This window comes from Lissotriton vulgaris, chromosome 1_1 (genome assembly GCF_964263255.1).
Source record: "Lissotriton vulgaris chromosome 1_1, aLisVul1.2, whole genome shotgun sequence".
In the NCBI taxonomy this organism is placed as follows: domain Eukaryota; kingdom Metazoa; phylum Chordata; class Amphibia; order Caudata; family Salamandridae; genus Lissotriton; species Lissotriton vulgaris.
Genome location: NC_141685.1, coordinates 1,096,048,025 through 1,096,072,542, shown reverse-complemented (window position 1 = coordinate 1,096,072,542; position 24,518 = coordinate 1,096,048,025). Strand labels below are relative to the sequence as shown.

The following is a 24,518-nucleotide window of genomic DNA, read 5'->3' as shown; positions in this document are numbered from 1 at the left end:
GGGGTGGTGCACAAGCTGACCATCTCTCGGTGGGTCGTGTTGTGCATCAAGGTATGCTACTCTTTAGCTAAGAAGGAGCCTCTTGTTGGGCTGAGGGCCCATTCCACTCTGGCCACGGCGGCTACTACTGCCCTGGGTCGGGGAGTCCCCTTGCAGGACATCTGTCAGACAGCTACGTGGGCCTCGCTGCACACGTTTGCAAGACACTACTACCTGGACAGCCAAGTCCGGAGAGATGGCTTTTTCGGCTGTTCTGTTGTCCAGGACTTTCTGGTGTGATCATTGGTTTGCAGACTCACCACCGGGGTTGGTATTGCTGGGGTATCTATTCTAAGGTAAGGAATCTAATACTAACCTGTTTCTTTCAGATGCACAAGTTACTTCCCTTCGGTAACGATATATCTGGAAGAAACAGTAGTTGGTATTAGATTCCTTACCGCCCCACCTATCCTCCCCGTTCTGCGAACCGATAACTAGGGTTAAGGTCATCCCCTTTCAGGGCCCTAGTTTCATGGCACCAGTGTTGGTTTTTATCATGGCTCTGCGTTTCTGTGGCGGAAAAGCTATGTATAAGAACTGACAGCGCGTGAGGGCGGCGTCTAAGTACTCCGACGTCATCCCGGCGCCAATGACAACGGAGCCGCAGACGCCTTACTGTCTCTATCTGGGGGTACCGCAGATGATGCTGCCTCGTCTGATTCTTCCGTGCCGCTGAACCAATAACCGAGTCCGGTGGAGGGTCAGCCCTCAGAAAGAGGAAGTCATTCTCAGGAGCCTTCTATTTTTTTGTTATCCGAGATGGGGCAGCCCCCACCGATGCTGGAGTAAGGAAATTTTTCAGAGCATGCTCCAGCAAGCCAGGCACTAGGGGAAGCACTGGTCTAGAGGAAGACCTTTGGTGTAGTGTTTTAAAGATGACCGATGTCTTGGTTGTGGAGACAGGCATTTCAATGTGAAGTTTCGCAGCCCCTCGACAGAGAACCTCAATGGAGGTCAGGATCAATGGGTGATATTCTACTCGGAGGAGAGGAAGAAAGAGTAAGAGAATAATCAGCCTTGGTGTATGAAGACCATGAAGAAGATCTATGGCTCCGTCTTCTAGGAGAGCGGTGTCGAAATCTGGAAGCTCGACTCCTAGGAGAACGTGATGAGCGCCTTCTTAAAGATGGGGACCTTTGTGAAGTGGCATGTCACTCGTGTTTTTCGTGTACTGACTGAATTATAGGCGATCAGGATCTTGTAGAAGAACGTGGCAGATTATTCCTGTGGATCTTCCGCTCTTATGTCCCCTAGCCATCTCTGTGAGATTTTAGTTGGCGGGGCTGGAGATGGTACTGGTGACTTGCACTATCTGAAATCCTGGGGAGGAAGAAGCACTCCTTGATGTCACCACCTGGGCGTCCTGCGTCGAAAGGACTCTCAACGTCACCCTAGGTCTCCTGCAGGCGGAGACCCATGATTTGAATGTCATCTCCTCGACCTACAACGCGATCTTCTTCTAGACACAGAGGGCGTCATCGAGATCTCAACGTCGATCTCCTCGACAACGACCTCCTCGATGTCGACCTCTGCGACGGATGTGTCGTCGTCATGCGCCTCAACATCGAATGTCTGTCTCTCCGACGTCGAAGCCCTAGGTGTTCGGCTCAACATCGATGCAATTGGACCTCTTGACTTCAGCAGTGATCTGTCGCCACGGTCCCTCTCGGCAGCGGTCTTCGACTTTGATGTGTCGACGTCGAATCCCGGCCTCTTGACGTCGTAGGCGAACCAGACTTGGACCTCATACGCGTTGGTGTCGACTTCGCCTTATGGGTCTTCCCACCTTGTCTTGACGGCGAAGTACGTCTCAACGTCTATTTCGACGCCAACTCGGAGCACAAAGGTGTTTTGGATGTCGATCGGTCCCTCGACGGCGTATGAGACCAATGTCTCCTTTTCTCACCTCTTTCTTTGCGCTCCAACCTTGTTTGAGAGGAGGGCTTCCTTGAGGGATGTTCTTCTACCTGCAGTGGTAACACTGGTCTGGCGTGTGAGATGAAGGTAGACCAGCAATACAGATCGAGTGAGGGTCTGACTTGGCCATCTTTTTTCCACAGGCTGGGCACTTAATAAATAAGGCCGCTACTTTGACAGGAAAAAATGGCCAAATGTCAGAAAAATTAAGAGTATTAGTAAGCCAAGTACTAAAGACGTCGAGTGAACTAAAGAAATTTCACTTTAAACCGGAAAATAGTGATATAAAATCACTAACTGGCTAGCTCAATGCTCCAGGATCCTCACAGAAGGAGCTGGAAAAAAGAACTGACCTAACTGTCACCTGTGGTGCATGATGGGAGCCTGGGGGTTCCTGGAGGTCTTAAAGGCACTGCGCCAATTTTCTGTGTGTTTTCTATGTAGCCTTTCTAGGCTAATATGCCTCTATGATCTTGCCTTTTTACCTTTGAAAATAAAGGTTGTGTGTTTCAAAGTAAACTCAGGGCAGTTATATATATATATATATATATATATATCTATATCTCTATTGGCTTGTATGTCTTTATTTTTTCAAATGTAAAAGATTTACTTGCAAAGGTTGCCGTTTTTGAGCCTAGTAACATGTTTTCAGGCTGCATATGTTATGCATATTATCTATATATATATATATATATATATATATCACCTTTCCACTGTCCTTGTAGAGACCGGGACTCTTTCGGCGTCGGTGCAATCCAGGGCACAAGGTCGCCCTGCACAATCGACTCCACCTCGCACTCTCCAGTACGTGCTGCACTCTTGACAATAATTACCGCCAGTCAGAAATGTAGCTCGTAAGACTTTATATCTGAAAGAGACACGTTAGTGATAGATTCCTTACCTTAGAATATCCCCAGGGGTCAGACTGGATCCGGAAACTTTTGCGTAGCAGTATCCTTGCGCGTCGGTAGGCGTCGTCTGCGGCTCCATGTCAGTCGTCGGCGTCGTGGACGCCGTGATGACGTCGTCGGAGTACTTGGACGCCGCCTCCGCAGTTCTTCTTTTTTCCGCGCCAGACAGCGCAGATCTGGAAAAAGCAGTAACCCAGTCAATTTTTGACTAACTTTTTGGTGATCATTTTTGATCCTTTTCGAAGTCTTGCGACTCAGACGGTGCCGTAGGGATGCCCGGCTTCAAGCATTGTGACGATTGCGACTGCACCATGTCGGTCACTGATCCACACCGCCTGTGCCTGACGTGTTTGGGCGTCGACCACGACGACGAGGCCTGCCCCGACTGTCGGGCCCTTTCGAGGAAAGCCAGGCGGGAGCGGTCCCGCAGGTGACTCGAACTCCGACAGTCGGCCCCGCGCCGCGTGAGGTCCCGGTCCCACAGGAGGTCGAGGGACAGGTCGCGGGGACGGAGCCGTCGCAGCTCCGGGAGTCGGCACCACTCCTCCGGGTCCAAGTCGTCAGGTAAGAAACACAAGAAGTCGAAGAGGCATCATCGCTCTTCTGACTACCCCCGACGCTCGCGCGATGCGGGTTCGGGTGACACCGCCCACGCGGCTCCTCGGGAGTCGCGGGCGTTGCCTCCGGCCCCATACCCTCCCGTCCATGGGCTGAACGCGACGCCGGAGGAGATTGAGCGTTTCCTCATGGCCATGAGGTCCCTTTCTCCTCCGACGGGCTCCGCGGCGCCTCCGGGCCCAGCGGACCCGTCTGGGGGCCCTAGTGGGTCGGGGGCTTCGGCCCCGACGCTGATGGGTGCTTCGGCCCCGACGCCACCGGCGCCGCAGGGCCCCATGATCCCAACACCGCCAGTGCCCTCGGGCCCGGCGCCGCAGGGAACAGCGGCACCGGCGCCTTCGGACCGGACGCCGCTGGGCCTTCCTCGGGCTCTGGATCGTCACCGGTGGACCTTACGACCCCCCCGGCGTCGGTCCGTCTGGTCTCACCTCCGGCGCCGTCCTCGGGCGGCGCCGCCCCCGATACCTCCTTTGCTTCGGTTCCGACGTCGGGACGGGGCCTTTCGGCGCCGTACCAGACGCCGTTTGGAGATTTCCACTTCTATGAACCGACCTCATTCAATTACAACCCTGAATCTCAGGAGATGGGTGATGAGGAGGATTGGGAGGGGTCTGAGGACCCTCTGACCAAGGAGTGTCAGTCTAATATGGACTGGGCAGGAGACCTTGGGGAGGCCAGTGGCCTGGACACCTCTCCAGACACTGGATTTGTCTCTCCTCCTACCGTGGCTTCGGAGGAGGGGGCTACCTATGGTGTGGTGTTGACGAGGGCTTCCAAGGCCTTGGGCCTTGAGCTCCCCGTCGCGGCCGTGAGAGCTAACCTCCTCACAGAAGTCCTTAAACCGCAGTCCTGCTTAGCTGAGCCTCTGCTGCCCTTTAATGAGGCCTTGACCGACATTCTTTTGGGCACTTGGTCCAGGCCCGCTACGGGTTCGCCCGTAGATAGGAACGTGGCCAGATGCCACCACCCGGCTCCGGGCGACCCAAGTTTCCTGTCCTCCCACCCCACCCCCGAAAGTCTGGTCATCCAGGCCTCTAATTCCCAGACAGCATTCCCGACGGCCCCGCCGCACAGGGAATCCAAGAGGTATGAGATTAATGGAAAGAAGCTATTCTCCTCCCTTAGTTTGGGACTGCGGTCTTCCAACACCACATGCCTCTTGGGCCGCTACACCCACTCTCTGTGGGAGACGGTGGCGGAAGTGCTGCCAGAGTGCCCGTTGGAGGTACGGGCCAAACTCGGCCAAGCCCTTGTGGAGGGCCGGGATGCAGCCAAGTATTCAATCAGGTGTGGGCTGGATACTACTGACTCGCTAGGCAGAGCGATGGCTACGACAGTGGCGGTGAGACGCCACGCCTGGCTGAGATCCGCCAATTTCTCGGCAGATGTCCAGAACACTCTGATGGACATGCCGTTCGATGGCCGTCGCCTCTTTGGCGACAAGGCAGACCACGCGCTTGAGCACTTTAAGGACTCCAGAGCTACGGCCAAGTCCTTGGGCCTCTCGGCCCCGCGCCAGCAAACGGGTGCCTTTCGCTCCTTTCGTGGCCAGGGAAGGGGCGCCCCCACACGTGCCGCCAGCCACTCGCCGCAGACTGTCGTCCAGCGCGGCGGCTGCCGTGGAAACCGCTGCAGAGGCGGTCGGGGAACCAGGCGGAGTCAGTCCACACCTGCCCCCGCGGCATCCACCTCTAAACCCCCATTAGTCCGTGCTTTTCGGCCCATGTGACGCCAGTGGGAGGCAGGGTTCGCCATCACCACTCACTGGCGCACTGTCACTTCGGACAGGTGGGTGCTGCAGATCGTCCGGAGGGGCTACTCCCTCCCCTTCGAGACGACTCCACAAGCCATGCCACCGCAACACCACTGCGTATTGGGGGATCACTTGCGGCTCCTGCAGGAGGAAGTTTCGGCCCTCTTGGCCAAGGGGGCCATTGAGCGCGTTCCTGGGCCAGAAGTAGGACGTGGTTGCTACTCCCACTACTTTCTGGTACCCAAGAAGGGCAAAGGGGGCCTACGCCCTATCTTGGATCTGAGGACCGTCAACGGCTTCCTCCGGAAGGAGAAGTTCAAAATGCTGACTCTGGCTCAGGTCTTAGCTGCCCTAGACCCTGGAGACTGGATGGTAGCGTTGGACTTGCAGGACGCGTATTTCCACATCCCCGTCCTGCTGACCCACCGGCGTTACCTGCGGTTCATGGTAGGCCACGAGCACTTTCAGTTTACCGTGCTACCCTTCGGCCTTACCAGCGCCCCACGGGTGTTCAAGAAGGTGATGGCGGTGGTCGCAGCTCATCTGCGCAGGTTGGGGGTCTCAGTCTTCCCCTACCTCGACGACTGGTTGTTGAAGGCGGGCTCGCCACAGGCAGTCATCCACCACCTCCAGACTACGGCGGATCTCCTGCACCAGCTGGGTTTTTCCATCAATGTGCCGAAGTCACACCTGTGTCCCTCTCAGAAGCTCCTTTTCATCGGAGCAGTTCTCGACTCTGCGCAGTTTCTGGTTTTCCCGCCCGAACAGCTGGTTCGGGATATACAGGCCCTGATTCCACTCTTCCGGCCTTTATCCCGGGTTTCGGTCAGGTTGACGCTGCGGCTTCTGGGGCTGATGGCCTCCTGCATCCTACTGGTGCATCGCGCACGGTGGTGGATGCGGGCTCTGCAGTGGGACCTGAAGTTTCAGTGGGCCCAGCATCAGGGCAACCTGTCCGACCATGTCCTGATCTCGGAGGGCACTGCGAGACAGCTACAGTGGTGGCTCACGGACCGCGATTGGGTCAACGGCAGATCCCTCTCCCTTCCCCAAAGGGAGCACGTAGTTGAGACGGACGCATCCCTCCAGGGCTGGGGAGGCCACATGGGAGAGGCGGAGATCAGAGGCCTCTGGTCTCCGGCGGAGTCCCCGCTCCATATCAACCTTTTGGAGCTGCGGGCGATTCGTCTAGCACTGAAGGCATTCCTCCCGTCTGTCCGAGGGAGTGTAGTGCAGGTGTTCACGGACAACACCACCGCCATGTGGTACTGCAACAAACAAGGCGGGGTGGGGTCATGGACCCTCTGCCAGGAGGCTCTGCGCCTCTGGCAATGGCTGGAACATCAGGGCGTGACTGATGGTTCAACACCTGGCAGGTTCTCTGAACGCCAGGGCGGACGAGCTCAGCCGCCGGTGCATGATGGATCACGAATGGCGTCTGAACTCGGAAGTGGCGCAAGGTCTCTTTCAGCAGTGGGGAGAGCCTTGGTTAGATCTATTCGCCACCAAAGAGAACGCGCAATGTCATCAGTACTGCGCGTTGGAATTTCCAAGGCGGCACTCGCTCGGAGACGAATTTCGTCGCAAGTGGAGTTGCGGTCTGTTGTACGCCTTTCCGCCTATACCACTTCTGCCCAGAGTGCTGAAGAAGATCAAGCGCGACCAGGCACAAGTCATCCTTGTGGCTCCGGACTGGGCACGAAGGTACTGGTATCCAGAGCTACTCAGTATGTCAGTCGATCCCCCGGTTCGTCTGCCTCTTCAGGAGGACCTTCTGTCGCAGCAGTAGGGGACGGTCCTCCACCCGAACCTGTCCAGTCTCCACCTCCATGCTTGGAGATTGAGCGGCGACAGTTGAGGCCATTTGACTTGCCTCCTGAAGTTTGCAACATCATTCTGGCAGCTAGGCGTCCCTCCACAAAGTCTGTATACGCCTGCAGGTGGAACAGATTTGTGGCATGATGCACAGCAAAGGCTGTGGATCCCCTTAATGCCCCTCTTTCGGAGGTTCTCCTCTTTCTTCTCTCTCTTGCCCAGCAGGGCTCTGCTCTGGGCACTGTCAAGGGCTATCTCCCAGCTCTTTCAGCCTTTCTGAGGCTGCCTGATCAACCTTCTTTGTTCAAGTCCCCTATCGTTAATCGATTCCTGAAGGGCGTTACTCATACGTTTCCTCCTGTTCCCTTCGTGATGCCTCAGTGGGACTTGAACCTGGTTCTTACCTTTCTGATGTGCGCTCCCTTTGAACCACTTCACAACTGTCCTCTTCGCCTTCTTTCTTTGAATACTGCCTTCCTGGTAGCCATCACCTCTGCCAGGAGAGTGAGTGAGCTCCAGGCTCTATCTTGTAAGCCTCCTTTCCTTTCAGTCCATCCGGACAAGGTTGTGTTGCGAACAAGGCCCTCCTTCCTACCCAAGGTAGTCACGGCCTTCCACATTGGGCAATCAATCACCTTGCCCACCTTCTTTCCGCCTCCGCACCCCTCGAGAGAGAGGAAGAGAGGCTCCACCGTCTGGACCCAAAATGTGCGCTCTCATTTTATTTGAACCGCACACAACAGTTCCGGGTGGATGATCAACTCTTTGTTGGATACGCGGGCGCTAAGAACGGGAAAGCGGTGCACAAGCGGACCATCTCCCGGTGGATCATCTTGTGCACCCAGGCGTGTTACTCCTTGGCTAAGAAGGAACCCCCTGCTGGGCTGAGGGCTCATTCTACTCGAGCCACAGCCACTGCAACTGCCTTGGGCCGAGGTGTGCCCTTGCAGGACATTTGCCAGGCGGCTACGTGGGCCTCGCTGCACACATTTGCACGACATTATTGCCTGGACAGTCAAGTCCGGAGGGATGGCTACTTTGGCCGTTCCGTCCTCCAGGACTTTCTGGTGTGATTATTGGTTCGCAGACCCACCACCACGGGGTTGGTATTGCTGGGGTATCTATTCTAAGGTAAGGAATGTATTACTAATGTGTCTCTTACAGATGCACAAGTTACAACTTGTGTAACGATATATCTGTAAGAGACATTAGTTAGTGACAGATTCCTTACCGACCCGCCCATCCTCCCCGTTCTGCGAACCGATATCTAGGGTTACGGTCATCCCCTTTCAGGGCCCTAGTTTCATGGCACCAGTGTTGGTTTTTGGCATGGCTCTGTGCTTCTGGCACGGAAAAGCGGTGTCTAAGAACTGACGTCAGCACGCGGAGGCGGCGTCTAAGTACTCCGACGTCATCACGGCGCCCACGACGATGGACGCGGAGCCGCAGACTACGCCTACCGACGCGCAAGGGTACTGCTACGCAAAAGTTTCCGGATCCAGTCTGACGCCTGGGGATATTCTAAGGTAAGGAATCTATCAATAACCAACGTCTCTTACAGATATATCGTTACACAAGTAGTAACTTGTGCTTTACATCAAGCCAAACTCCAAAAACCCAACGCGTTTCGGGCGACACACTCGCCTTGGTCACGGGTAATCATACGTTTGTTAAGCCGACATTAAAAAAGATAGAGAAAGTGCTCAAAAAAATGTGTTTCGTGTATAAACATCAACATAGGACTACACAACAACATAGTATATGTCGGCCATCTTTGCATGGTGAAATGTGGGACACAGTGTATATACACACAAACGATTTTCCCATGGACGATAACTTGTCCCACAATTTGTATTCACAATTAAAGTGCGTTTCATTTCAAAATCAATTACGGTGACTATTATCGTTTTGTTAAATACAATATCTGAAGATAAACATTAAATATGTTCAAAAGTAGGCAGATGAACCAACTTAAATGCTTCAAGAAGAAAGTATCAAATCCCAAGTGGGTAATTTTTACCTAGAGATAAACATTAAATATCATGTTTAAATAGTCCTAGTCAGATAGACCCTCAAAGGAACTCCTGAAAAATAGTGTCCAATCCCAAGTGGGTAATTTTGCATAATAGTCCATAAACAAAACAAAAACGAGAGACCAAGGTTTATAAGCAATCCCAGTGGATATTCATGAGTATTTTCATTAGTTATTTGTAATCTTTCCCAAGCGGGTGAGCAAATTGAATTAAATTCATAGTTATTTATGTGGTCTCTATATGATCATTATGGACAAATTGATATAGATTCCTGTGTGTCACTGGATTCCATACATTTCTGACACATTTTCTTCTTCTTGTGTCCTCACCTGAAAGAAAATTGAAACGTACATTGGTGGCTTATCCTATGTAGTCTTGTTCTATGTTGATAATGTTTCAAACGTAAATTGGTAAAAATTATAGGAAGCAAAACGAAGGATACAGAGAGATATACAACTGTCATACTACATTAAGGTCCCATGTATGATAGTTTGACAATTATAACAATTTCTTGACCACATTGGTTTCATCAATGCAAATTTACTACATATTTGCTACATATTTACTCTCCAAGGAACCAGTTCATCTCCTCTTGGGAGTTTAACCCCGAAGAGGAGCTTAGTCGGAGGTAGAAAAATCAAAGCACATCAACATGCGGTAACTGTCTCCCACTAAGCCCCCAAGGCCTTCCTTCAGTCTATGCTGATGGAAAGGCTTCTGATTAATGCATACAATGCTATGACTATATACTGACTCAACAAACAAGAGTGAACTATATTACACACTCAGTGGAGGCTTAAAAATCTTTAAATGGCTAATTCCTAGTTTTTTTTAAATAATTGTGATTTATCTCACTGGAGCTCAGAAAAGCTAGGCAGATACACTGAGTAGGGTCCGTCCAGATGATCACAAGCAAGTGCTGTATGACAAGGTTCTAGAAGATATTTTTGAAGAATTAGTGTATCCTCCAATATTTGTAGAAGCAGAAAGTGCGAAATGTGTGCATTCTTCAATCGATCCTGTCTGTAATTTTCAAGTGCAAACAAGAGGTATGCACATCTATTTCACTTTTGAGAGAAACTTCACCAGAGACAAACTACTGGCCAGTTCCAGGGAAGAGTTTCATCCATACATGTTTAAAATCATTGAACTTGGCTGCATACCTTTTGAATTTATCCAGTAGGAACATTTGAAGTTGTCAAAACACTTTTGGATATTCTTAAAGAATCTAATAGACCTGATATGAGAGTGCTGTGTGCGTTTAAATGGAAGAAGTTCTTATTGAATCTCGTAAATAATTTATTTCCTATCTCCTGCCAACAAGGTGATTCTTCTGTTATCCCTGCATATAGCCTAAACAGGGCTGCAGCCTTTCACCCGTCAGAGTTGACTTATCGGCCATCACACCCTTCAGAATGAATCCTTCACAAAAATCTATTTTTGACAGTACGTTTTTCCTCACATTTAGAAATCATCTCCTCCTTGGCAATTACATGTGGTTTTATCAAGGTTACTGGCTACTCCATTTGAGTGATGCACAAAGCTGTTTTGCAGCATCTTTCAACAAAAGATGGTTTTCTGATTGGTATTAACTTAGTCCGTGGAGTTGGTTAAATTCACACTTTGTCAATTTAGAAACCTTATCTGACTTAATTGAATAGAGTAGTATTGAGGACTTCTTTCTTTTATCTACAAGGTGTTTTAGATTTTTGTTAGTCTCTTTACAAGTATTTTCCGAGAGCCCTGGTATTCCAGCGCAGAACACACTTAATCTGTTAACATCTGTAGAGTCCTAAACTTCTGCTTGAAAAAAACGATGGTTCATTAGGATTAGGTTATCCAGCTTCAAAATAGTATTGAGGTGGATTGTCTTTGGTATATGTATCATCGATTATCCAAGACACCCTTACCAGGGAGGCCTAGGATCCTCTAATAATGGTAAAAGTTGCAAAGTCAACTTGATTGAGAAAGTTCCTGAATCAGATTTTAAAGCTGCAACTTGGAATTCTAAGCATACTTTTGCCATACACTATTGTTTTGATGTGAATTATAGTGCAGACCGAGCTGCACCAAGAAACCCTTAAAGATCTCCTTTAGCAGTTGGTTCACCGTGTTATGTTTTTCCTTTATCCAAGAAGTTTTGATTAGGATAGGCTTGCTATTCTTTTCACTATCATGAAAGAGCTCTACAATGCAGAGTGGAATGTTAGTATCTTAGTTGCAGTCCGAAACAATCCTCCCTCCTCCCAGTCTTCAACGGGATATCGTAAAGGTTTCACTTCTTAAAGATTTGTGTTTTGAATACTCTCAAAAACGATGTTCTCTATCCAGTGCCATCACTAGGCATGATGGGATGGGGAAGCTTGATGGATTCTTAAAAAAAGGCTCCCTTTTCCCTCAAGCTAAACTACGGCCTGTCTGTTTCCCTTCATTTCCGTTATGTTTCCCACTTATTTTAAGGCTGCGAGTAGTTATGCTGCAAGTGTATTTACTGTATATTTCTAGGAATTGTAATTGTCTTTTCTCATGTTTTTAATTAAATGGAAGAACGTTTGAAACTTTGTAATTTGGCCAGGTGTTATTCTGTAGGTCTCTTTCTTACTTGTGTGGGAAGGGATGGATTCTAACATTTGTTTTCAATGAAGATGCCTATTAAAAAGTAAAATAAGTAACTTTACAATGTTTGCTATGTAGCCGTATTTGTTGTAGCCTAGGGCATTGCAAAAATGTGATTGCATGAACAAACAGTTAAAGCTTTCTTTTTCCTTGCAGACAGACCGGTCTGAGATTTTGAACCATGTTATGTTGCCCAGGCTGTTCAGTATATATGTATTAGTATGCTTTACATTAAAAAGTATATTGCAGTCTGTGAAAATAAACTAAAAGTATATGCACTGTTTCAGACTTTAGTCTGCAACCATTTGTGTAGAGGTGGTTTAAAAGACACTGGTATTTCAATGATTTTAACATTTGCCTTTTGGTACCACACCAGTCGATGTCCTCTTTGCTTCCTGCGTAGTGCAAACTAGTCTGGCTTGACTGTGCCCCTGGGAAAATGGGTTCACATAGCTGAAATTCTATATCTTTGTGTTCCAGGGCCCTTGAATTTCACCCAGGCAATTATTCATAAGTGTGAATCTATGGAAGATATAGCTGGAGAACCTTGTTAAATGTCACACATTTTCTTTTGGAAGTTCTTGTTCTCCAGTATTAGGGGTGTCTTTCATAGATTCACATGCTTGAATATTCCCCGCCGTCGAAGTGGGAGTCCCACGGTACATAAAATAGCAGTAATATATGCATATATAAGTAAAATTATTATAATTATATAAATACATATACATATATAAAATACAGTAAAATATCCAGAAAACTCAAAAGTACCATAGAACAGAATAGGCCCATAGAAAGCCTAAGGGAGAAACTCAACTTGGTAACATATCAGTGTCATTATGTTTTGGTCCAAATTCCAGCCAATCAGGCTGTAGCTCCCTCTAGAACCTTCTCCTCAGAAGCCCAAGACCTCAGATTTTCTACCGCACGTCGTGTGAAGGGAGTCTCCCTGAGCTCTGCTCAGTTTTTCAACTTATTTAGCTGTTTTTTCAACTCTAATGTCTTCTTCAAGGAAATATTTGTTCAGATCTTGTCCATCCTGTGGAAAACTGCGTCTCTTTCATGAAGATCCACACAGTAAATGTATTTACTGTCTCTACCCTGACCATGAAGTGAAGACCTGTAAGTATTGTCGTACTTTTCCACCTAAAACTTTAAGGGACAGAGAGGCCCGTCTCCTTCTGTGGCTTCAGAAGTTGAAGACCACGGAGGCTGTGGTCTCGGAGGATGAGAGTGTCTCTTCTTTTCACTCAAAGACCTCTCAGAAACGTGGGTCGGAGACTGAAATACCTTCTCCTTTTCTGAAGAAAAAGAGACTTGTTGATGTTTCTAAGGTTGTCTCCCCACAGGATTTACCTCCACATGCGCCTACGAGACCTGGTTCTCTAGCATCATTGTCCAAAGCCATGCCTTCATCCTCTAAACTGGGCATTGGCGACGAAATCCGTGGATGCTGCCTCCACGTCGACGACGACTTGCTCTATGTCCTCAAACTACGTCGACGACGTCCACCTCGTCGACGTAACCGCAGATTTCCTCCATCTCGGCCTGTTTCTCCAGTCCTGCAACCTTCTCCGCAAACACAAGCCTCAGCACCAGTTCCATCACGATCACCGGTGCATGCCCTGCCTGATACGGACAATGACGATCCTGATCCTCAAAATACGGATCCAAATGATGACAACAATGCCCTTCAAGAATGGGATGATTACAGGGCTCACACACCTTCCACTCCACCAACGTCGCCATTGGCTTCGCCTCCTGTGGACATTGGCAGCTTCCACAATTTGATGGTCCGCGCGGCTAAGAGATTTCATCTCACTTTGGACGTCCAACAAACTGCCTGTTTTCTCTACGATTTTAAGGACCTACCTCAAAGGCAAGCTCACACTGTCCCTATAATTTACCACATTTGGGAGGAAGGTCTCAAATTAATGGAGCGGCCGAATTCGATCCCAGCTGTCCTGCCAAGACTTGATAAAAAATATAAAGCACCAGCAAATTCTCCAGCATGTTTTGTATCTCAACCTAAGGCGAACTCCGTCATTACTCAGGCGGCTCAAAAGAGGTCTCGCAATCCTTCCACGCTCCTTACTTCTCCAGATCAGGAAGGCCGAAAGCTGGATTCCATAGGGAAAACATTTACTACCATGGCAGCCACCACTGTAAGGGCAGCTAATTCCTTGGCCTTTCTTGGACGGTATGACCGCCAAATGTGGTCCGAGATTGCGGCATTGCTTCCACAACTTCCAGATGATATTCGCGCAGAGGCACAAACCATCATTCAGGAGGGTGAAAAAATCTCGGAGATCATTGACTGTGCCATTGATATCTCCTCTACGGGGTTTAGACAGTTGGCGGGAGCTTCTGTTTTACGGCGTTAAGGCTGGTTAAAATCAACAGCATTTCGCCCTGAAGTCCAAGCGAAAGTCCTCGATCTTCCTTATGATGGGGAATCGCTTTTCGGAAAGCATGTCGACGAGGTCCTCGAATCAATTAAAGACACGGATACTGCCAAGGCGTTGGGATCTCTCCAATATAAGAAACGCCCTTTTCGAGGAGCACGTGGTAGAGGTGGCAACTATTCCACTTTTCGTGGCTCAAACCAATATCGCTCCTACAATGACAACCGGCAAAGACAAACTTACCAGTCCCAGAGTCGTCAGACCTCCTCCAGACCATACCAAAGAAAAACTACCTATAGAGGTGGTTCAAATGGAAAGAAACAGTGACAGTCCCAGCACTATTTCTCCACCGACTGTAAAAATTGGAGGTCGAATCTCAAATTACATCTTGAATTGGTCCAACATTACTTCCGATCAGTGAGTCCTGGATCTGATTTCAAAAGGACACACCTTGGAATTCACAAAATTTCCTCCACCTCGCCCTCCTACTGGCCCACCTCCTCCCCATTTCAAAGACCTTTTCACTCAAGTCAAATTAATGATCAGGAAGGGTGCTGTCGAAGTAGTACCACAAGGCCAGCAGGGCAAAGGATTTTACTCCCGCTTTTTTCTAGTCAAGAAAAAATCGGGGGAATTGGCGCCCAATTTTGGATCTACGAGCTTTAAACAAATTCATCACGTCCAAAACTTTTCAAATGTTGACCCTGCTCCAGATTCTACATTACCTCAATCCCGGAGAGTTCTTCTCCACGATCGACCTCCTGGACGCATATTTTCATGTTCCGATCCACCCCAGGCACAGAAAATATCTTCGATTTACAGTTGGACACCTACACTTCCAATTCAGAGTCCTGCCGTTCGGCCTCCGTTCAGCACCGAGGGTCTTTACCAAGATCATGGCCCCGGTAGCTGCTTTTCTGCGCCTGCAAGGCATACAGTTTTATCCATACCTGGACGATTGTCTCATAAAGGCTCTGAATCTCCAACTGGCAATCCAGCATACTCAGTCTTGCATCTCCCTGTTTCAAGACTTGGGCCTTTCCATCAACTGCCAGAAGTCACACTTTTGCCCGTCTCAGCGTCGAGATTTTTAGGAGCCTCACTAGATTCTCAGCTGGCATTGGTTTTTGTCTCCCAGGAAAGACAAGACCGTATGCTCCAGATGGTACGGTCCCTGCAGTCTAAACTGTACGTTTCAGTCCGGATGTTGAAATCCTTCCTCGGCATGGCTTCCTCTGCCATACAGTTGATTCCCCACTACAGACTACATATGAGGGTCGTCCAAGAGGAATTAGACAAGCAGTGGAAACAGATTTCAGGATCATTCAACGACAGGATCCTTCTCACGCCCCGCATTCAGGAAGCTCTGGAGTGGTGGGCTCACCCTCCAAACATTTCAAAAGGTCGGTCTTTTCAAGACGATGTTCCAAATCTGACGCTTACAACCAATGCGTCCCTGGAGGGCTGGGGAGTGCATCTCGAAGATCTGTCAGTACAAGGGAAATGGACTGCGGTCCAACACACTTGGCATATAAACCGCCTAGAGCTTCTGGCGATCTTCCTTGACCTGAAGTCTTTCCAATGGATCGTTCAAGGTCAATCTCTGCTGGTGAGGACAGACAACACCACCAGCATGCATTACCTGAACAAGCAGGGTGGCACAAGGTCCTTTTTGCTTTCCCAACAAGCACAGGAGATATGGAATTGGGCGATTCGTCATCAAGTTCATCTCACAGCCATCCATGTGCCGGGTGCTTCCAATGTTCTGGCGGATTCGCTCAACAGGTCTTTCTCGGACAACCACGAGTGGGAACTCAATCAACCAACTCTCGAGTTCATTTTCCACCAGTGGGGCCAGCCGCAGATGGATCTATTTGCGACTATCACCAACAGGAAATGCCAACGCTTTGCAAGTCGTCATCCTCACAGAGAGTCGAGCGGAAATGCATTTTCGATCAGCTGGTTGAACACATTCAGCTACGCTTTCCCTCTGCTTCCTCTGATTCCGCGCTTGTTGCACAGGATGAGGCTTCAACCCTGCCACATCATCCTGATCGCACCCAAGTGGCCGCGGCGCCCATGGTTCTCGGACCTGCTCTTGTTCACCCAGAACAAGCCAATTCCGCTTCATCCACTGCCTCACCTCCTCACGATGCAGCAGGGGCAGATTTGCCATCCGGATCCAGCATACCTCCAGCTCCATGCCTGGAACCTGAACACCATGAATTTGCGCGTCTGACCATCGACGCTGACTGTAGAAAGGTGTTGGCGCACGCCTGTGCTCCTTCCACCATTAAAACCTATCAGTTGAAGTGGAAGCGTTTCTGTGTCTGGTGCCACACCAAAGCCTTGGATCCGATGACCGCCAAACCAGAACAGATCCTGCCTTTCTTCCTATCCCTTGCAAAGTCAGGACTTTCCCACTCCACTCTGAAGGTATTTCTGGCGGCTCTTTCCCGCTTCCGTCATGATGGTTCTACCTCACTGTATTCGTCTAGGGGTCCCCTTTTTCTAAAAATTAGTCTAGAATCATTCAACAGTTTTTCAAAGGCCTCTTCCGTATGTTTCCACCCATTCGGCGTCCTCCGCCTGCTTGGCGCTTAAATCTGGTTTTGTCTCAGCTCCTCCTACCTCCTTTTGAACCCATCCATTCAGCAAGCTTAAAATTCCTCACGTGGAAAGTTGCCCTATTGCTCGCCTTGACGTCATCTAGGCGTGTCGGTGACATTCAGGCATTCACAATTCAGCCTCCTTTTCTCCAGTTCTCAAAAGAGGCTGTTACACTATGTACTAATCCTAAATTTATCCCGAAAGTTCCCAGTGATTTTCATCTCAATGAATCAGTCATTTTAAAAACTTTCTTTCCTGATCCACAAACTCCTGCGGAACGTTCATTACATTTCCTGGATTTGAAACGTTGTCCTAAGTTTTACATTCAGCGCACTGCATCCATCAGGAAATCTGATCAACTGTTCGTGGCCTATGGCCCGATCTGCAAAGGACAACCTGTCACCAAACAAACTATTACTAGGTGGATTTCTTCCACCATTACCTTTTGTCATCAACGGGCTGGCAAGCCTCTTCCAGCTCCAGTACGTGCTCATTCAACTAGAGCTGTCAGCTTCTACTGCCCTCTTTAAGGGGCTACCTCTGCGACACATTTGCAGAGCTGCTACGTGGTCGAGCAGCCATACTTTTACGAAGCACTACTGTCTGCAGTCAACAGACGCCGCAGATGCAGCAGTAGGACAAGCGGTGCTGTGAATCTTTTCCATTAGAGGTGAGCCTCTGTTGCTACCCGCCTCCAGTCATAAAGGTTTTTTCTCTTTAATGTGATATGTTTATTATATATTGAATTTACTGTTACCTTTATGACTTATGTGATGATTACTGCTTTCTACTCTTATTCAAGCATGTGAATCTATGAAAGACACCCCTAATACTGGAGAAGAACATAAGTTACTTACCTGTAAACTGTGGTTCTCCAGTATTGGTGTCTTTCATAGATTCACATGCGACCCTCCCGTCCTCCCCTCAGAGGCTCTCTATTCCTCAGACACTTTTGGTTACTCTGCGCTACGAAAATCTGAGGTCTTGGGCTTCTGAGGAGAAGGTTCTAGAGGGAGCTACAGCCTGATTGGCTGGAATTTGGACCAAAACATAATGACACTGATATGTTACCAAGTTGAGTTTCTCCCTTAGGCTTTCTATGGGCCTTTTCTGTTCTATGGTACTTTTGAGTTTTCTGGATATTTTACTGCTATTTTATGTACCGTGGGACTCCTACTATGACGACGGGGAATATTCAAGCATGTGAATCTATGAAAGACACCAATACTGGAGAACCACAGTTTACAGGTAAGTAACTGATGTTCATAGTTTTGAAGGTTTGTACATGTGTTTTCCACATTAACCACAGTTTATTTTTTCTTGCTTGACAGAAACATGGCATCAACTGGGTTGTGATTGGGGATGAAAACTATGGTGAGGGGTCAAGCCGGGAGCATGCTGCACTGGAACCACGGCACTTGGGCGGACGGGCCATTATCACCAAAAGCTTCGCCAGGATCCATGGTAAATTCTGACTTCAAAATGTGTATGGTCCTTTCTCGTTTGTTGGATCTTGCATAGATTCAAATGCTGAACCATTCCCCATTTCTGATCTTAGAGTCCATCGGTGACCTTTCAATAGCAGTACCAAATAATTGAATTGAAATTAGCATAAGCAATTTCACTTTAGTAGCGGAATACACTTGTTATAAAAGACCTGAACTCCAGGCAATGAGCTGTGTGGTGAACTGCATTTCTGAAGTCTTTCATACTTCATATTTCTACTGCACTTGGCATGGAAGGGAGCTCCTCTCAGAGCTCTACTCAGACCGTTCTATCACTGTGTTTTTTCAGATTTTCACCTACCATTGACCGTTTCAGGCATTATTTTAGTTGTCCTTCGGAGTACTGACCGAGAGAATAGCTGGGTAATGTGGCTGGATTACCGTCCGTCTTCCTGTGGCATGTTTCTCATGTGGCAGAAACCTATTTTTGGGAAATATATTTATGCATGTGATTTTTCTATATAGCAAATATACCTAAAGGCAGTAGATCATTGTACAGGCTGAAATACTAGCATAAATTAGTGGACAAGTGTATGAGAGTCTTGTGGACTTCTAATGCATTGTCATGTAGCATTATTTAAATAGGTTATTTTATAAAGATGAAACACGTTCAGATAGCATCTGTTGGCTTCAGCTTCGGCAGAAACTTTAAGTTTGCAAAATCAGATGCAAATTCTTGTTGCAGGCAAAGTCCGTTACTGGCAAAGAAGATAAAAATGCTTAGAGATTTGATGGAGAACATTTTCTCGTAAGCAATCCTATGGATAGGGTATTTCTCTTCTACGGGAGCCTTCTCAATACACAGAAGCACTGAATTGTTCCGCTGACATGTCCGATCCTGGAGCACTTTGCAAAACAAATATATATCTATCTATGCTCAGGCTTTGTCAAAAGTGCATTTATTTATAGAAAACAGTAGCTTTAAACCTCAAAAAAGGGATAGAAATGGGTACTATACATATATGTTCGAGGCATGTGGGCTGCTGAATTCATATCTGTGCATAGATCGCCGCCTAGTGTTGGGTCCGGATGATTGCACATTGTTGTCCTGGAAGAGTCTTCGAAGTATCACGAGATAGGTGGCTCCTCCCCTGGACTACAGTGCGCATGGGCATCGACTCCATCCCCAGATTGTTTTTTTCCGCCATTGGGTTCGGATGTGTTTCGGTTCCCTCTGTCGGAATCGATAGAACTTCTTTTATTTGAGACCAAAAGGTCTTTAGGACTCGCGTCGGTATTGTCTATCGTTCGGGATCGTTTGTTTCATCGACTCCGAACCAACACTGCCCTTCCGCGTGCTTTCGGCGCGGACGGGCCTACACGACGCTCCAAACTACTTTCATCATGGAACGAAGTCCATTTAAGAGGTGCCCGGTGTGTGCCTCGAAGTACCCACATATCGACGTGCACCTAGTGTGCAATAAGTGCTTGTCGCCGGACCACGACGAGGCCAAGTGTATGGCCTGCTCCAAGTTTCGGTCGAAGAAGACACTTCAGCTCCGCCGAGCTGCAAGACTGCAGGCCCAGCGATAGGCACCCCCTCCGACGGACATCTTCGACACGGAGGATGTCGGCGACGACACTATCCAGGATATCACGGAATCTAACCCGGCGTCGGAGGTCGAGGAAGACTACGACGCGGAAGACGAGGATTTCGAGGAAGTCGTCGAGGAGGTAGGGGACGACGACGGGGCCATTGCCACCGTAGAGGATCGCTCGGAAGAGGAGCTTCCTCACACTGACTCCGGGGCCAGCCACCATTCTAAGGCCCAGGCCGAGGGATCGCCTTCGGGCCTTACCCAAAGTCTTGATTCCTGTCCCACGGCACCACTTACGGTACAGAAACCGAAAGTGAAACCATCGGTCTCGACGCCAGACGTATCGAAACCGAAAGCGCAAGTCGCACTGGTCGGGTAGAAGACTTCGAAGGCCTCGGCGCCGAAGAAATCCAAGATGGCCGTCGAGCTCAAGAGCCACGCCAAAATGGCCAACCCGAAGACTACGGTGTCGAAGCCGAAGGTAAAGATGGCCGACGCGGCTGCTTCGGCGCCGAAGTTGGTCGACGCACTTAAGAGTCGCATCGATACCAAGAAGGTCGACGACCATGAGAAGACCACGAAGAAGCGGCAGGACGACCCCAAGTCTATCACTGCCCCGCTTCCAAGCGACAAGGCCAAGGGGGCAGCTGCGTCGGCTCCGAAGAATGCGTCCTCGGTCGCCGGCCCAAAATCTGCTTACGAAGACTCTCTCGAGCCGGTGCGTCCCTCCGCCTCGCTCACTAAAAAGGTCAACGAGTCCCTTCAGCGTATTAGGGAGGGGACCGCAGCAGTCGAGCCGCAGGACACTGTGCCGCCCAAGCCTCTCCAGAAACCGGCGAAAGCGCCAACGCCGATTCTATTCACGTTGCCGCCGAAGACGGCGCCGAAGGCTTTCACAGCGAAGCCTGGGGCCGGGGTGCCCTTGAAGTTATCTTCGACGCCGAAGGCATCGTTGGTGGTTCCAAGCCCGCGCCACCAACCACTGGCAGAAGAGCGTCGAGAAGTGATCATCGACGCCAACACAGGCAAACTCTCTCTCCTTAAAAGGAAGATCACCCCTGAACCAGCTTTGGAGCATTTCCAAATCCCACTTAAGAAAAAGATGGACTCTGCTGGTGCCTCTGCCCCTTTGGAGCCTGCATCACCCCAAGGCCATGAACTTTCACCCACTCATTCTAATGTTGAGGAGGGTGATGGTAACAACGAGGATGAGTATGCCTATCCAGTCTACTCAGACCCAGAGGATGTGACTGAGCCTTGGTCTGCTGGTGGCGACCCTGGGGACCCGCATTCAGGACAGGAGCCTCAGCTCTTTTCAGCAAAGACTTCCCCAACTGAGGACTCTGCAGCTATCAATGCTCTAATTGAAAGAGCGGCAGCCAACCATGACGTCGATCTCCATGCGGACCCAGTAGACGTCGATTTTCTTTTTGACACCTTTTCAGTCGCTGAAAAAACTGTAAAGACTTTGCCAATGCTAAAAGGGGTGTTGAAACATGCGCCAGAGGTCTTCAAGGAGCCCACCCGAGCAAGAGTCGTCAACCCACGTATTGACAAGAAGTACAAGGCAGCGCCCACTGATCCAACATACATCAAAGGACAGTTGCCTCTGGATTCCTTGGTTGTCTCCAATGCTCGCAAAAGAGCCAACTCACAGAATACGGGTGATGCTCCTCCCCCAGACAAGGAATCAAAAGTATTTGAGGCTGCGGGGAAACGTGTTGCTGCGCAGGCAGCCAACATATGGCGCAAATCCAACACACAGGCGCTGCTTGCGCGTTACGACAGGGCACACTACGACACTCTAGAGACCCTTCTACAGCACCTGCCAGATCAATATAAGGAAGCAGCTGAAATGTTGATACAGGAGGGGAAGCTTATCACCAATGCTTCAATTAAGTGCGCTCTGGATGTGGCTGACACCGCCTCAAGAGCAATAAACACTAGCGTTCTACTGCGTAGACATGCATGGCTCAGAATATCCGGTTTCAAACCAGACATTCAAACTACCATCCTCAACCAAACTGTCAACCCAGACCACCTGTTTGGCCCAGAAGTTGATACCACCCTCGAGAAAATGAAAAAGGACTTCCACACTGCTAAGTCTATGGGTGCCTTGCAGTCCCAGAAGTTTCGGGGTGGTTCCTTTCGTCGCTCCAATAATAGAGGCACCTCGAGGGGTCAAGTGTCAGTCAACGCAATTCTATAAGAGTAACACCCAACCCTCCTATACCAACAAGGGTCGGGGTGGATACCATGGCAACAACGTCAAAGGCAGAGGACGTGGTAATAACAGCTCCAGGTCCTCCACCGCCAACAAACAGTGACGCCTTGTCACTGCCCCCCGACCACGCAACACCGGTCGGGGGGAGACTCCAGCAGTTCCTGCCCGTGTGGAAGTCCATCACCACGGACAGGTGGGTCAGATCTCTTATCCAATATGGTTATTGTCTGGAGCTCACATCCACTCCACCCAACATACCCCCAAAGAGCCGTCCTATGTCCGGCGAGCACTTGCACTTGTTGCAGCAGAAAGTCAACGTCATGCTGCAAAAAGGAGCAATAGAGCTCGTGCCCCTGCAGGAAAAAGGTAGAAGGAGTTTACTCCCTGTACTTTCTGATTCCAAAGAAGGACGGATCCCTCAGGCCCATCCTAGACCTCAGACCTCTCAACTTTTACATTCTGTCAGAACATTTCCATATGCTCACGCTGCAGCAGGTTCTCCCACTGCTTCGGCAAGGGGACTTCCTGGCAACTCTGGACCTCAAGGATGCGTACTTTCACATTCCACTGCATCCTTCACACAGAAAGTACCTCAGGTTCACCATTCAAAACCAGCACTACCAGTTCAAGGTTTTGCCTTTTGGGGTCACCACAGCGCCCAGGGTCTTTACAAAGTGCCTAGCGACGGTGGTGGCGCATCTAAGCGTTAGAACATCCATGTCTACCCCTATCTGGACGACTGGCTCATTCAAGCGAAGTCAGCCCAGCAGTGCGCCGACCACGTGTCCCACACCATTCACCTTCTGCACGATCTGGGGTTCTCACTGAATTACCCAAAGTCCCATCTCCAGCCCGCCCACATACGGCAGTATCTGGGAGCGACCATAAACACTCTGGCGGCCACGGCGCAGCCGAATTCAGTGAGAGTCAACAGCATTCAGTCGCTGATCCAAAGATTCAGACCTCAACACTCGCTTCCAGCAAGAGTGTTCATGCAGTTGATAGGCATGATGGCCTCCTGCATCTCCATAGTCCCACACGCGAGACTACATATGCGTCCGCTTCAGGAGTGCTTAGCACGTCAGTGGACTCAGGCTCACGGGCAGTTAAAAGACCTAGTGTTGGTGAGCGGTCGGGCATACAACTCTCTGCATTGGTGGAATCCACAAAACCTTTGCATGGGCCGACCGTTTCAAGAGCCTGTGCCACAGATTATCCTGACAACGGACGCTTCTCTCCAAGGATGGGGAGCGCATGTACTCCAATACACTGTGCAGGGACTATGGACATTACAGCAAAAGAAGATGCACATCAATGTACTGGAACTGATGGCGATCTTCATGGCCTTAAAGGCATTCAAAGTACATCTGTGCAACAAGGTCGTGTTGATCCGGACGGACAACATGACGGCCATGTACTACATTCAGAAACAGGGGGGCACACACTCTCCGCAGCTGTCTCATCTGGCTCAGAGCATGTGGAAGTGGGCCATTCAGAGGAACATTTTCCTCCTGGCAGAACATCTCCCAGGCAAGGACAATCAGATGGCGGACCTGCTCAGCAGGCACAGCCACCAAATGCACGAGTGGGAGATGCATCCATCAGTACTCCAACCGTACTTCCAAAGGTGGGGTCATCCAGAGATCGACCTGTTTGCCACAAGGGAGAACGCAAAATGCCGAAGCTTCGCCGCCAGGTTCCCACACCCGCAATCGCAGGGCAATGCGATATGGATGAACTGGTCAGGCAGATTTGCATACGCTTTTCCCCCAGCACCTCTGATACCGCTGGTGGCGCGCAAGCTCAGGCAGCACTCGATGACTCATCCTAGTTGCTCCAACGTGGGCTCGCCAACCATGGTACACCACGTTTCTGGAACTTTCCGTGGTACCGCATCAAAGGCTTCATCTCACACCTAGCCTTCTGACGCAGAGCCATGGCGACATTCAGCACCCAGATCCGCAACAGCTCAACCTGGCGATCTGGCTCCTGAAGTCCTAGAATTTGGCTACCTTAACCTTCCTCCCAATTGCGTGGACATCATTCGGGAGGCGAGAAAGCCCACTACTAGAGCATGTTAGGCGGCAAAATGGAAGCGGTTTGTCATCTATTGCGCAAACCACAACATTGATCCACTGGATGCTTCCATTCAGAACATCATCTGTTACCTGTTCCATCTATACAAGTGTATTATGGCATATACTTCCATTCGCATTCACCTGTCTGTGATGGCCGCATACCTCCAAAATAGACAGCACCTTTCACTTTTCAAAGTGCCTGCCATCAAGGCATTTCTGGAAGGCCTCAAAAGAGTCATTCTGCCACGGACTCCACCAGCTCCGGAATGGAACCTCAATGTGGTTCTTACAAGACTGATGGGTCCTCCCTTTGAGCCACTACATTCTTGCGAACTTCAGTTCTTAACATGGAAAGTGGCTTTCCTGGTAGCAATTACATCGCTACGGAGGGTTAGTGAGCTGCAGGCCCTCACAATCCAAGAGCCTTTCTTCCAAGTTCATTCAAACAGGGTAGTGCTC

General features: G+C 49.5%; 1 protein-coding gene across 1 annotated transcript in view; it reads left to right on the top strand.

The window, feature by feature from the left end:
- Positions 1 to 24,518, top strand: part of ACO2 (aconitase 2) — a 340,183-nt gene that overhangs the window by 276,402 nt on the left and 39,263 nt on the right. Inside the window, exon 16 of the mRNA XM_086963512.1 lies at positions 18,046 to 18,178. Within this exon, the coding sequence (XP_086819638.1) occupies positions 18,046 to 18,178 (133 nt within the window). The remainder of the gene's footprint in view (positions 1 to 18,045; positions 18,179 to 24,518) is intronic.